The 13,295-nt window shown below is 37.1% G+C and overlaps 1 protein-coding gene across 1 annotated transcript in view; it reads left to right on the plus strand.

Moving 5' to 3' along the window:
• Positions 1–13,295, plus strand: part of Fam19a1 (family with sequence similarity 19 member A1, C-C motif chemokine like) — a 657,514-nt gene that overhangs the window by 639,089 nt on the left and 5,130 nt on the right. Inside the window, exon 4 of the mRNA XM_004629485.1 lies at positions 10,500–10,624. Within this exon, the coding sequence (XP_004629542.1) occupies positions 10,500–10,624 (125 nt within the window). The remainder of the gene's footprint in view (positions 1–10,499; positions 10,625–13,295) is intronic.

A 13,295-nucleotide genomic window follows, 5' to 3' on the forward strand; every position in this document is an offset into this window, starting at 1 on the left:
GCAAAATACCTATTCCATGTTATGCCTAAGATGTTTGATATTCAGACAGATAGTGAGGTTAAGCTTAACAGCCTAGGTTGTATGGTAAGTTTCTTTTCTGGAGAGTTAACAACCTAAGTTTGCAGACCAAAATTAGAGAAAAAGGAGGGCCACAAGGGAAGCCAACATTTTGGCCCTAGCCTTCCAAGGTCAATTAAGACTCAGGACAAATGAGATCTTTTACAGTAACGTCACGTAACTGGGTAGTGGCCCAAATTTTCTGATCAAGGAGATTATGGGCCCAAAAATGAAAGTGATCAATGGTGTAGAGTGTGTCTAAGGAGAGTCACATGGAGAGAAAACTTTCTTGCTTTCTTTTGTTTCCCCCATTTTCACGCTGCTGTCCTCTTTCTTCTGGAATCCTGTTGTTTGTGATTGATTATTGTGGTTGTCGGTGCTTCACCCACCCTGTGGAAAGTAATTTGCATTACAGTGTAAGGAGGCGAGAGAGGCTAGCTAGCTGCCTGAGCTGCAGCCTCTCCCTTTGCTCTCTTGCTGTTTGTCACCGCCATGAAAGGTTGCTCTCTGCCTTGGAGACATCTGAGTATGGACTGAAACCTCCAATAACTGTGAGCTAAATAAGCCTTTCCTTCCTTCTCTAATTTGAGTGTTCGGTATTTGTCCAAACAGCAAGAGAAGAGTAACTTAAGACAATGCCCTTCAAAAATGTCTTACCACTGATTGCTTAATTCTGAAATCAGTGCTTTTGAAAGTAATAATTGATGCATGCCATGTTTAAATTTGGTTGAAATTAAATATGCTACAAAAATATAAATACTAAAATAGCACTTTTAATGATGACCCAATGTACTAAGTTATATGTGCCCTCTCAACATTTTGCTATTTGAATCTATGAATGATGTAAATGTTTGGGTTTTGTTTAATATCTCCAGACATCATGTTTTCTTTGCATATTCATTTAGAAAAATGTCTTCTCACATGTATTTGGATGTGTGACACATCTTATATGGGATTTCTTAAAGAAGCAATCATGTTTTTCATGATTCTGTGTGTTGCCTGGACAGTTTCCTCAGGACAGGGCTGCTGTTTGAGCTTAATCCAGGATGGTCTCCATCCCATGCATGATGCTCGGTGGACTAATCCGGGAAGGCCTGCAATAGGACGCTTGCTCTCTGCTCCTTGTCACCCTTTGTTGTGGTCTCCTTAGCACTTTCAAACCTTTTCCTCTGAGTGCATGCTGTACCCTTATTGGCCAGTCAAGGCACATAACAGAAACCAACCACATGGACTGGGGAAAGAGTACCTCTTTATGAGAGGAAAAGAAAATTATTTTGTAAATAGTGATTATAGAGAGATCCACAGATGGGAAGCAGCCTGCTTTTCTGCCATCCGAAAATGAAAAGCTAGTGTCACCTGACATAAAAGGTGGGAAATTAAAAAACAAGTTACTCAGCATTGCCAAGTCACTCTTGATGCTTAAGTTTTCAAGCCACACTGACTTGGTTTCACTGTTGAACTTGCTGATGTACAGTATCTTGCTTTCAGTTCACTGAACTCGTAGCCAAGAAATTCAGCTGGAAAAGCAGGCATGTGGTTTAAGGCAGTGGAATTTTTATTCTAAACAATTTTTTTGGCAGAAATAAAACAGTCCTGCATCTACATTCCTATTCTCCTTTGGCTTTTTTGATGTCATTTTTAGTAAGAACAAGACAATTTATGATGTCTTACTATTGTAAGTTTTCTTTTTTGTTTGTTGGCACTTTTTGTACACTTATTCGGATTATCTAAAGTAAATAGTATTATTAAAATTAAGCACAGATGACCTTGTCTCACTCATTTCCTCATTTACCTTAAGGTTGATAGGTGAAACTCTGGTATGATCAAGCAATTAGGAACCTAGCCAAGGACATATAGATATTTTTTGATGAGTAAAACTAAACACTACCAAACAGCCCAGACATAGCAAAGGGGGGGAAAAATGCATATCCTAGTTTTATTATCAGAGCATGACTTCATTTATGCACCCAATTAATATATCTTAAGCAAAGATAAAATACTTTAACTACCTATGCTAACTGTATGGTGTTGAGTAGAAGGGAAAAAAGAAATCGACTGACAGTTGTTTTATGCTTCTCAAGGAGTTAGTGGACAAAGGTAGATTCTTTGCAAAGAGCTGTTAGGTATTTCTTGATGAGTCACAAAATGACCAAGCAACAAATTATTGTGTTATTTCAAACATACCCAAATCAAATTAGATCTGAGCACTCTGTGTTCATGGGTTATATATTTCATCTTCACATGAAAGGCAAATTATGTTTTCTGAAGATAAATTAATTACAACAAGCCCAAAGGCACCGTTCTCCTCCAGAGACTGAATGAGCACAATGGTATTATAACTTGTTCTCTTATTTTACCAAAATCTGTGTTAACACATTCACAAGCGTCTGTGAGACAGGCAAGCATAGCTGAGAGCTGAGAGCTTTTATCCAGGCCTCAGCCCTCCCCAGGCTTTCCTGTTCTCACTTGTAACTCACTCAGCCACCTACAACATCCTAATAAAATAAGAGAAGTTATGTGTCTCATTCAGTTTTCCGGGTTTTGGCTTCTTAGGCAATAGGTGAGCCCAGAGTGTGAACCACTTCTGTCCTCATTGGTATCAATTTTTATAGATCTAAAGTGGCCTCCGAGGTTTGTGTTCCCTGTTCTTTCTGCCTTGTGTAAAGTCTCCATCAGTGCCAAGAACATCTCCCTGGGAGCTTGAACTTTCCTTTAATCTAATCCATTTAGAAAATGACTCACAATTTATTGAATAAAGTAGAGAAAATTGATACCTTTTCATTAGGCTGACAAAGTCTTTTTCACTGCTGGCATCTGAAATGTGTTTTCTATTTAAATTTTATTTATATCAATCTTCTCTAGTGGGAGTGAGATTAAAATGAAAGACCTTCCAATCAATGTACAACTTTGCCATTACTGCCAACACTGTGAACACTAGCTCTGCAGATGAACTCAATGCCAGGAATTTTCAGGACATAATTTAATATTTGAGATCAGTTGCAAAGTAGAATAAACCAAAAGTGATATTTAATATTTCAATAGTTATGTAAGTGATACTTCACATATGAAAACAGGAAAGTATTTAACTGATATTATTTGATTATGGTAAATCTGTAGCAATTCTAGCAAAAATTGTATTATAGAATCTAATCATATCCTCATGAAACCCTTTTTTAAAATTGAGAAAATTTCCGTACATCAATACATTCCTCCAATGAGCCATTTCTAAAATTGTAAGAAAACACACCCAAATATAACACTGTGCCTCTACCAAATAGGATTATACATAATGTTTATTCTCCTTTTAATATTTATTTGTATGTTTTGAATGGTAGAAACAGAATAGATATTCCTTATAGAACCAGAAAAGAAACAAGTAATATATTCCATCACTGGCAAAATGAAGAATGTTGGAAAGGTTTGTGTCTTAGCAAAATTAAAAATTTCTACTGACAGTAAACTTTAGGGTTACTGTTAAATATTTTGAGCTAGAATGTAAAACTTGAAGATGTAGGAGATACACAGCAGAAAATATATTTAGTATACATGGTTCTTGTGTTCCTCTGAGACATTTATTAAAAATCACATACCTGGGGCTGGCAAGATGGCTCATGGTCTAAAGCACCTACGTAGGCAAGCTTAGGCAGATGCAAGGGACTGTGGTTTGGATGGATCCTGGCACCACATACTGTGCCAGCCCTGCCCTAAGGGTAGGCAAAAAAAAAAAAAATCACATACCTCCACCTCCAGAAACACATTTAGCTGAATTTAATCCTGAAATAAAGCCATCTCTCAAGGGAAAACTGACCAACTTTTGATGTTTAGCTTAGAAGGAGATTTAAGGATGGAGTTAATATGTAGTTAGAATACAGAGTAAATTCAGACTCTAATGCTGGCTTCCTTCCTAGGATTTGTTTGTTTGTTTGTTTGTTTTGCAGTACTGGGGATTAAACCCAGGTTCTTCACTCTGGGCTACATCCCAAGCTCATTTATACAATATTTTCTTTTGTTATTTACTTATATCTTTTTTCGAGACAGGGTCTTCCTAAATTGCTAAATTGTCCATGCTAGGCTTAGGTTTACAGTCCTCCTGCTTTTAGCCTCTTGATGTTCTGGGATTACAATATTACACCACACCTGGCCAAGAAAACTCATATAATTGGCAGTAATTTGGAGTTCTCCCTTGAGTTGCCAAAAGTCTCTGTAACCCCCTGTGTCTACCCTTCTGTAGCATGAAATAATATTAACTTCTTAGTGTTTAAGTTAATTTCCTTAATGAGAAATTCTCTTAAAACTATTATCTCAATAAACTGAATTGGGTTCACCTATTATATTCCCTTATAAGGTGTGTTTATGCATCTAAATCTGTCATAGAGTATTACTTATCTTTACATTCAGTAGCTCTCACATAGGACTTTAGGTGCCTTTAAGGAAGTTAGGAACTGTGTCTCTATTTTTATAATGTTCAGCACAGGAGTTAATGAATGGTTTTTAAATGCATAAAAGATAACATTTATCTCCAAGTATCTTCCAGGAAAACAACCATTCACAGAAATTGTATCACACTTTCTCAGTTTAAACCCTACTGGTTTCACAATTCCTGCTGTCACCTATACCCTTATCAAAGTAAAATGGCCTCTGTTAGAAAGCACCAGAATAGAATTTGTAGAAGGAAGCCAATGTAAGTAAATCCTAAGATATGTTGTATATTCTAGAAAAAAAGGACAATGTAAACTGTAAAAATACTAAACACATTCATCCTATAATATATATTTGCTTAGAAAGTCAGATGTTAATTCTGGAAATAAAGTAGTCAGATACATCAATAGCTGGATACTGGATGCTTTATCCATGGATAAATAATAGTAAGTGCAATATACTAGGCACAAATTTATTAGTCAATACACTAAGTCTATTATTTTATTTATAATTTCCAATATCCATAGTGTTTATAATTCTGTTCATAATTAAAGAAACTGAGTCTTAAGCAATTCTCTAAAACCATACTAGCGTAAGTGGTAAAACTATGATTCAAGCCAGGGCCTCTCTGACGTATATGTGTCACATGTCACAAATCTTTATCATTTATCACAAAACTTAAAGTCTTAACTAATGCACAATATTTCCAAACTGGAGTCGCTACAGGTCCTCTGAAGAAAAGCATTATGGCAGCTGTTCTAACAACCTGTGCAAATGGGAATTTTGCAGAGCCATGTCCCTCTAATGGGGTTCTCACCGTGGCATTGGACTGCATGACAGTTTACACCAAAATAAGGCTGGGAATTTGTCTTCATTGATACTAATAACCTACTTCTGGGAACATAAATGCATTCATATGTTCAAACATTTAATTTATGTTCAAACTCTCATCAGTCACAGCAGCAAGCTGAGAGTTTGGCAGAATGTCGAAGAGCATTCCTTAACTTTGTGAAGAATCGCCTTTTCTGTGTAGAGGGATTTTTATAATTTGGAATTATAAAAATGGTGACACCAGTGAAGATGATGGTGTTTTTTCTCACAGCCTGTCATTGTGAGTGCTGTACTTTTCTTTGTCACTTTTTTATTCATTCATTCATTCATTCATTCAGGAAGTAGGGCCCTGTGTTGAGCCATCTGTGCCACTCGGAGATGAGCACACAGTGAAGTCTGCCTGCGTAGGACCGGTTGTCAGGCACATGCGCCTGCTGCTTTGAGGGTTACACTTTGGATGGTTGAATCCCTGCTTTCAGCGCTTCTTCCATAATCCTAGTGCCATTTTTAGCTGGACCTTGCAGCTGTGCTGCAGAAACCCCAAAGCCAGACTTCACACCTTCCCTGTGAATCCAGTGGCACTTCGCTGCCATTTGAGGCTGTTGCTGGCTTCTCATTTCCTGTCTCATATTTCACTGCCAAATGCTTCCTCCTCAAGTGCTGTATTTATTATGCCCAGTGCTTAGTACTACTTCCTCACTGCACTTTCCCCAGAAAATGCCTCATCAGTAAACAACAGTAATAACAAAAAAGAAAGTTTTGTGTTCTCTATGAAATTTATGCCAAAAATGGATTGATTTTTTTATAGTCTCTCTCTTGATGTCTATTAATATGACCTGGAATGAGGGAGAAATCAAGACTCATGATTCAAGTCGCTTTAGTGATTTTAAGACTCTCAAGAAAAAAGAACACTCTTAAAAGGGTTGAAAACCAGACGTTTCCTGCACGTGCATTCATGGACTAAATCTCATCCCAGGGCTAAAAGGAACCTTAGAAGTCCTCTCTTCTAATCTTTACAGATAAGAGCAGGTTCTTACGGCTGATATTTAATTAACTAAGTTCTTAGTCCTTGTAGCAGTTAAGCATCTACTTCACAAGTTTCTTACAGCCCCAAAACCGTTCCCTTGCAGTAGCATCTATTAAATGCTACAATTCATGAAGCCAAGCAATGTGTAGTGCCAACTAGGAAGAAAAGCAAGTGTAATAACTTGGCTCTTACTCAATTTTTTTAAATTAATTTCTCAACTAACTAAATGTTTTATTTTCTGCAAGTATTTACATTTGACATGAAATTGTTTTCAATAGTACTATAGCAGAGAGAATCAATTTACTCGGGGACCAATAATTTTTTTTAAGTTCACTGAATACTGCACACAAAACTAGAATAAGTTAGCACTGTGACAATAAATAACATGGGTTTTGCAGTTAAACTAGCTTGGATTCTAATATTAATTCCTGTACTTCTTACCTGAGTAAGCATAGAAAATTTAACCTCTTGGGCTTCAGTTTCCTCATCGTTAAAGTAAGTTCATGCTGATAATAGCCACTGTAGCAGGATGCAGCAAGATCAAAGCAGTACATTTAAAATACCTAAAAGGTCAGAGAGATAGATCAGTGGAATAAGTGCTTGCTTGGCAAACACAAGGTCCTGAGTTTGATCCCTGGTACCACCAAAAAAGATAAAAAATACAATAAAGCTCAGCAGACTAAACTCCTGCCTAAACAAGCACAGGGACCAGGGTTTCTTCCCTGCACCATATGCCACACCGGCCCCATCCCCAGGACCCCTAAACTGGACCACTGAGACTAGGTGTGGTGGTGCACACCTGCAATCCTAGCTCTGGGAAGGCTAAAACAGGAGGATCACTACAAGTCCAAGCTGCATAGTGAGACCCTGTACCAAATACATAAACAAACTAACAAAAAAACCTAAACACATAAGAGACATTCACTAAGTTGTCAATTTTTAATATTTCATTGACATAATTTGAATATTTAAGAATGATTTGTACGTACATTTTTCTTACTATATATAATTTCTTCTTATCTCTATGATAAAGAAATCATAAAATCAGTGAAAGAGCATTGATGTTAACTCACTTTATGAAATCTAACAGATCATTCCTGTCCAATGATCTGAAGGATTTATCTATCTTCTAGTTTGGAGGAAGAAGAGGTAATTATAAAATTTTTGTGAACAATTTAAAATGTTCTACAAAAAATAAAAGTTTATTAGAAAATGAAGTTCTTGCTTGAGCTAAAACATAAAGAAGTATATCATGAACATCATGTAATGCATAAATCTGAAAGTTCATCTAATTGCATCTTTGGAAAAGCAACAGTGTGAGAATAAACTCAATTCAAATTAAAATAAGCCAGAGAATAGTGCCAGCTCATCAAACACAGTTCAAAAGAGGAAAGTGTAATGGGAACTTTTAGATATTATAAGCAGGTCTAGGGACATTTTCATTCTTAGAAAGCCTTTGGCTCCCTACGAGCCAGCTAATCTTTACAATTTTGAATTAAAGGTCATATGTGAGTTTGGAGTCTTTTTTTTTTTTCTTTTCGCTACTGACTCCATTTTCATTTAGGAGATATTAATGCCTAAGAGGAAAAGAAACTGCTTTGTTAGCTTATAACAAAATAGGTCAGTTCCAAGAGGGCAGAAGGAGGAGGTTCTTTAGAACGAAGCAAAAAATACTGCAGGCTGACCCCAGTGGCTGGCATTCATTACCAGTGCACCTCCCTGACAAAACAGCGACAACACGCTAAATTAATGAGTTGCGAAGAAAGCCTCTTCCCCTCAGAGCAAAGATCAGAGGGTTTCCAGGCCCAATGGCTTAGTTTCAGGGCAGCAATATTGAAGTATTAGGTGGGTTTAAGGGATAAGCATCAGAATAGATAGTGAATGTGACAAGGCTGTTTCTGATTAAGCACCAGCTGAAAGAAAGCTGCAATTTATCGGTTTTCAATAAACAAGAACAAACCCTGATATTTATCTCATATTATCAGATTTTTTACAATTTTTATTTCCTCTCAGTGCTGTCTTTCTTGCTACTAAAATATGCAATAATTAAATAATACTTATTTAATATTATCATCTATTCATTCACATAAATAATTTAATATTATCACCTATTTAATATTGTCACATATTCATGCCCCTTTTATCTGTGGCAAGAAACTTACCTTACTCCATGCTTAAAGAAAGAGCTCTACTATTAAAAACAAAACCAAAAAAATGTGTGAATTAAAGCACCTACTTAGGCAGAATCAGGGACCAGAGTTCGATCCCCGGAATGCCACGTCAGCCCCACCCCTGGGGCATGCTGAGACTGCGATTGAGACGGGGTGCAGTGGTGCCCCCCTATAACCCCAGCGCTTGGGAGGCTGAAAAAAGGAAAATCAGTACAAACCCAATCTGTGTAGTGAGACCCTGTAGGTCCTGTACTAAATACATAAAAACACTCCCATCATCATTTTTCAAACTTATTTATTTGGTACAGGGTCTCCCTATGTAGCTCAGATTCAGTGATATTCCTGTCTCAGCCTACTCAGCACTGGGATTACAGGTGTGTGCCACTACACCCAGTTTTGGTGGCTGGCATGTGATACAGGGGATCAAACCCAGGTACTTGCACCTGCCAGGCAGGCACTTAGACCTCTGATCTATCTTCCCAGCCCTCATCATCATTTTGTACCTAGTAGAGGATTTTTTTTCTTATTATTGCTATATGTTCTCCCCAAGTATGATATTATCTGACACATGAAAGGAACTCGACCCGATTTTACCTTCTATACTTGCTTGCCATGCCCAATGAAGTGATATTTTACACTTCTGGTTTGTTCCAACTACAAAGCAAAAATAAAATAAAATTGGCAAAATTACCTCTGAAAATGTTCTTAAATTTTTACATAAAAGAGTACAAGTATCGTTGCCCACATAATCTTGTGAGGTAATTTTACTTAAAGCAAAGAGTAAGGAGCACTGAATCCTAAGGAAGGGAAAGACTAATGTAAAAAAAAAAATAGAAAAAGGAAAACTTAAATTCAGGAAGATGTCTGGATATGTAAATCATTCTGCTGTGAAGCTGGCAATCTGTTCCCTTAGTGAATGCAAGATGGGCAGAGAATTTTAAAGTATTCTTGATTTACTGCAGAGTTTACCACATTCCATTTTAATAATAAACCTCTGAGACATTACAAGGTGTTTATCACTATAAGACTTAAACTTCATGGGAAAGGAGTATGAGTAGTCAGTATGTAAGGAGCTAGAGCCCAGGCCCACCACCAAGACTGCAGACAGGAAAAAATCAACAGCAGTTTCAGGGGTTCTGAGTGGAAATTCCCAAGTGGATTTCTGTAGAGATAACACTCTCAGTAGCTGCAGAAACAAGTGATGCTGTAGAAATAATTTTTTTTATCAGCAGATTAAGGAAAATGTACAACTTCATTTTTGTAGAATAACCACAACCACTGGTTTTATAAAATCACATTATGAAGAAAAGTGTGCCATAAATACATGAAACTCTGCCTTTTTTAATGTGGTCATCCTTGACAGGACCCTGGAAAGTAGGGCTGTTTGAGAGAAGGCTTAAATTGTAATAGCTCCACCCAAAACATATCAAACACATGAAAAGGAAACTACAACCTATATTAATTGCACATTGTGAAGAAATATATACATGTATTAATTTTCTTGATTTTTACTTTACAACACTGCTTTTATAATTATACTCAACGCATTTTTCTTTTTGGTAGGCCTTTGAAATTCTCTGAGCCCCAAGGCTCCAGTGGTGGGTGGGTAGACTGTACTCTGAAGAAAATGCCTCCATCCTTCTGCAGAGCAATGAGCTTCTTTGCCCATATCACTAAAAAGAAATAACACAGGTCCCTGATCTACAAAAAAGGATCCAAGAGTTCCTAAAGACACATAAGAATGTTACCCTATTTCATGTTTTATTCCTAGGAAGAGATTTTGGGCAAGATGCAGCTTCTTGAAACCAGATTATTACACTTGCATTATGAGACTGAAATTAAAATCTACTTTTCTTACCCATTTTTTTCTTACGCAGTCATGGAAGATGAACCTAGTGTTTTTCACAAAGCATTAAAACTTACATGACACATAACATCTGGGCCAGGTTTGTTTGGATGAACTGAAAACCAAGTTGTGTCCTATTTTTGCACAGCCTCCATAGTGATTGGTAAATGGTGGTGTGAGATGGAGCCCTGCCTAGAGGGAGAAGAATGTAAGACACTCCCTGACAACTCTGGATGGATGTGTGCTACAGGCAACAAAATTAAGACCACAAGAGTAAGTTCACTTACTTCAGCTGTCTTGTGCATGTTACAAACCGTGTTATTCATCTGAATGTTGTGCAAGCAGTTCCCAGAGAAGTGTTGAACAGGAAAGAAGGAAGAATTTTCACAACAGAAAACATTCTCATCTGTGTAGATCAATGTCCATTCTTGAGTAAGAAATTAGAATTGAACTTGGCTTTTCTGTACTGAGCAGTGATGTGTTTTTGCTACATTAATAAATAAATAAATCATCATGTAGGATGCTCAGAATGATCACAAGTAAGAGTTTTGCCCAGATGGCTAGCTGGAAAGATCTGTACATGAGCACAGAACTTTCTAAAGGTTCTTTAAAGGAAATCTCTTAGAGAAATGGTAATGTTTCTGTGAAGTGAATAACTATGCCTTGATTTCTCTGGTTAAATCAGCAGTGACCCCCAAAGTACCCAACAGCCTGTAGAGTAATGCTGTAAAACCTATCAGAATTGTTGTTCTGAGGGTGGGCCAGGAGGGAGAGGCCCAGCAAGACCAATTATTAACCCTGTAAAGGATTACTAAAAGCGGTGGGATAAGAAGTTTTGGGACATTTAAGGCAGCTACTTTTTATCCACTAATATAGGAGCATGACAACATTTCAACAGCTAGTATGGTTGCATGTGTGTGTACAACTCCAACACCAGCTGTGGCATATGTGTGTGTATGTGTGTGAATGTTTTAATTTTCTGTGCATTTTTTAAAGCAATCTCCACCAGTTACAAATCTGAGTATTTTGAACTTTTGGTCTACCAAAAAAGTGACTGACATTTAAAAAAGCCTCTCTAATTCCAATTCCTGAAACATGAATCTTAACTGATCTTTCTTTTTGATATCATCTTTCCAATAAATAAAATTATTTATTACAGCTTTGTAATATAAAAAATAAAATTAATGCTACCTAACACTATATAAAACACATTTTTTTCATGTGCAGAACTAGTGGAGATAGTTAATATGTTCAATTTAGTCACCTTTATTTTGACCCACTAGATAATAAATGTTCATATCTCACTGAACTGCAGCCAATAAAGATTTCCAAACCAGCCTGGCTTGTTCATATGTATACACTGGCCAGTGTCTCTGCCTTCAACATGGGTTATTGTATTTCACATATTGGGACACCTAGAAAAGAGAGTGCTCTGAAATTAGCTTGTGTCACTTACCCACAGAAAGCATTTTTAATTGGTTAGTACAGAGATCAGATTTCACTTTATGTTTTGCCAGAAAATGAATTTGCTATATAATTTTAAGATTTCCTCATGAATCAGTTTGTTTTATTATTTTTTTAAATTTTATCTTATGCATTTGCTTGTTGCAGGGTCTCACCACGCAGCACTGATTGTGGTGATCCTTCTGCTTTCAGCTCCCCAGCTCTAGGCTGGCACAGCAAGTGGTGCCAGGGATGGAACTGTGCTACCTGCACTTGCCTGCACTTGACTAAGGAGGCGCTTTAGTACACGGAACTATCTCGCTGGCCCCAGTTTGTTTTATTAAGTTTCTCTAAAGTACAGCCAGTACACTTTAACCCAACCACCATTGTCTTAAACATGCTGGTGGTGTGTTCTCTATCAAATCTCCATGTTCTATTCCAATCAGTAACTGATCACCTTTTTTCTGATGGTGTCTCCAGATCTAAAACTCATGAAAGAAAATTAATGTACATCAAATTATTTCAAGATTTTAATCTGGGATATTTCAAGAGTATTAGCTAGAAGATTCTCTAAAAACCAGACTATAACCTCAGAAATAAACAAAAACAAGACTCACAATGAACAAATCCATAAATTGTCCATGCTGCTCTCCCATGACCTATGTAACTGTTTTATTTGGTCTCTGCAGATTCTATTGTAACCCCACTGGGCATGTTATAAACCCACCGCAGTCATTTTCCAGCATCACACAAGGGTTGCACAGAATCTGATCACAGTAACAGAGGGAGGACTCACTGTCTGCTTCCACCCTGGGTGGGCTGAGTGCAACTCAAACAGCTGGGTGTAAAGAGGAATAATGTACTGTCAAGTCAGAGCAAACCGAGGGTGTACCTGCTGTGATATGTGCATCAACGTCAAGGGGGGATTAGGAGACTGCTCTGCAGCCAACGCATCGGACACCTGAGAATCCTCAAGCCTATCTTTAGAGAAGGAAAAGAACATACTTTTTAAAATTTCCCAAGAAGTTCACAGTGTAATAACTTTTAGACATAAATTGTATGAATTAACTCCATATTGCATAAAGGAGCCATCTACCTGGTACAGGTTGTAGACCAACACTGGTTCTTAAATCAGAGGCTCCGGGAGTAGGCTTTCATTGGTTTTTCTGTTCCTAGTTATGTACATTTTCTCATCTGAACACATACATGCCTCCACACTTCAACTATTGACTCTAGCAAGTTAACTTTTAAAATAGTTTAATTCACACTTGTACTCTATTATGAGTCATATATTTTTGTTATTTTGTTCTTAGTCAAGTGTTACAAAAAAAAAAAAACTTCCTATTTGGCTGGCCCTTGTTATTCTTTTGTTCTTCCATGGAAGGCTGATTCAAAAGAACACTCTCAGAAAAAAGATGAAAAATGTAAAGGCTGAATAAACACACCCAGTTTGTTAAATTGACAGTTGAGAGTTGCTTACATACTGTTATTCTCTTTTTTT

The sequence above is a fragment of the Octodon degus genome, unplaced genomic scaffold, assembly GCF_000260255.1.
Source record: "Octodon degus isolate 3935 unplaced genomic scaffold, OctDeg1.0 scaffold00030, whole genome shotgun sequence".
Taxonomy (NCBI): domain Eukaryota; kingdom Metazoa; phylum Chordata; class Mammalia; order Rodentia; family Octodontidae; genus Octodon; species Octodon degus.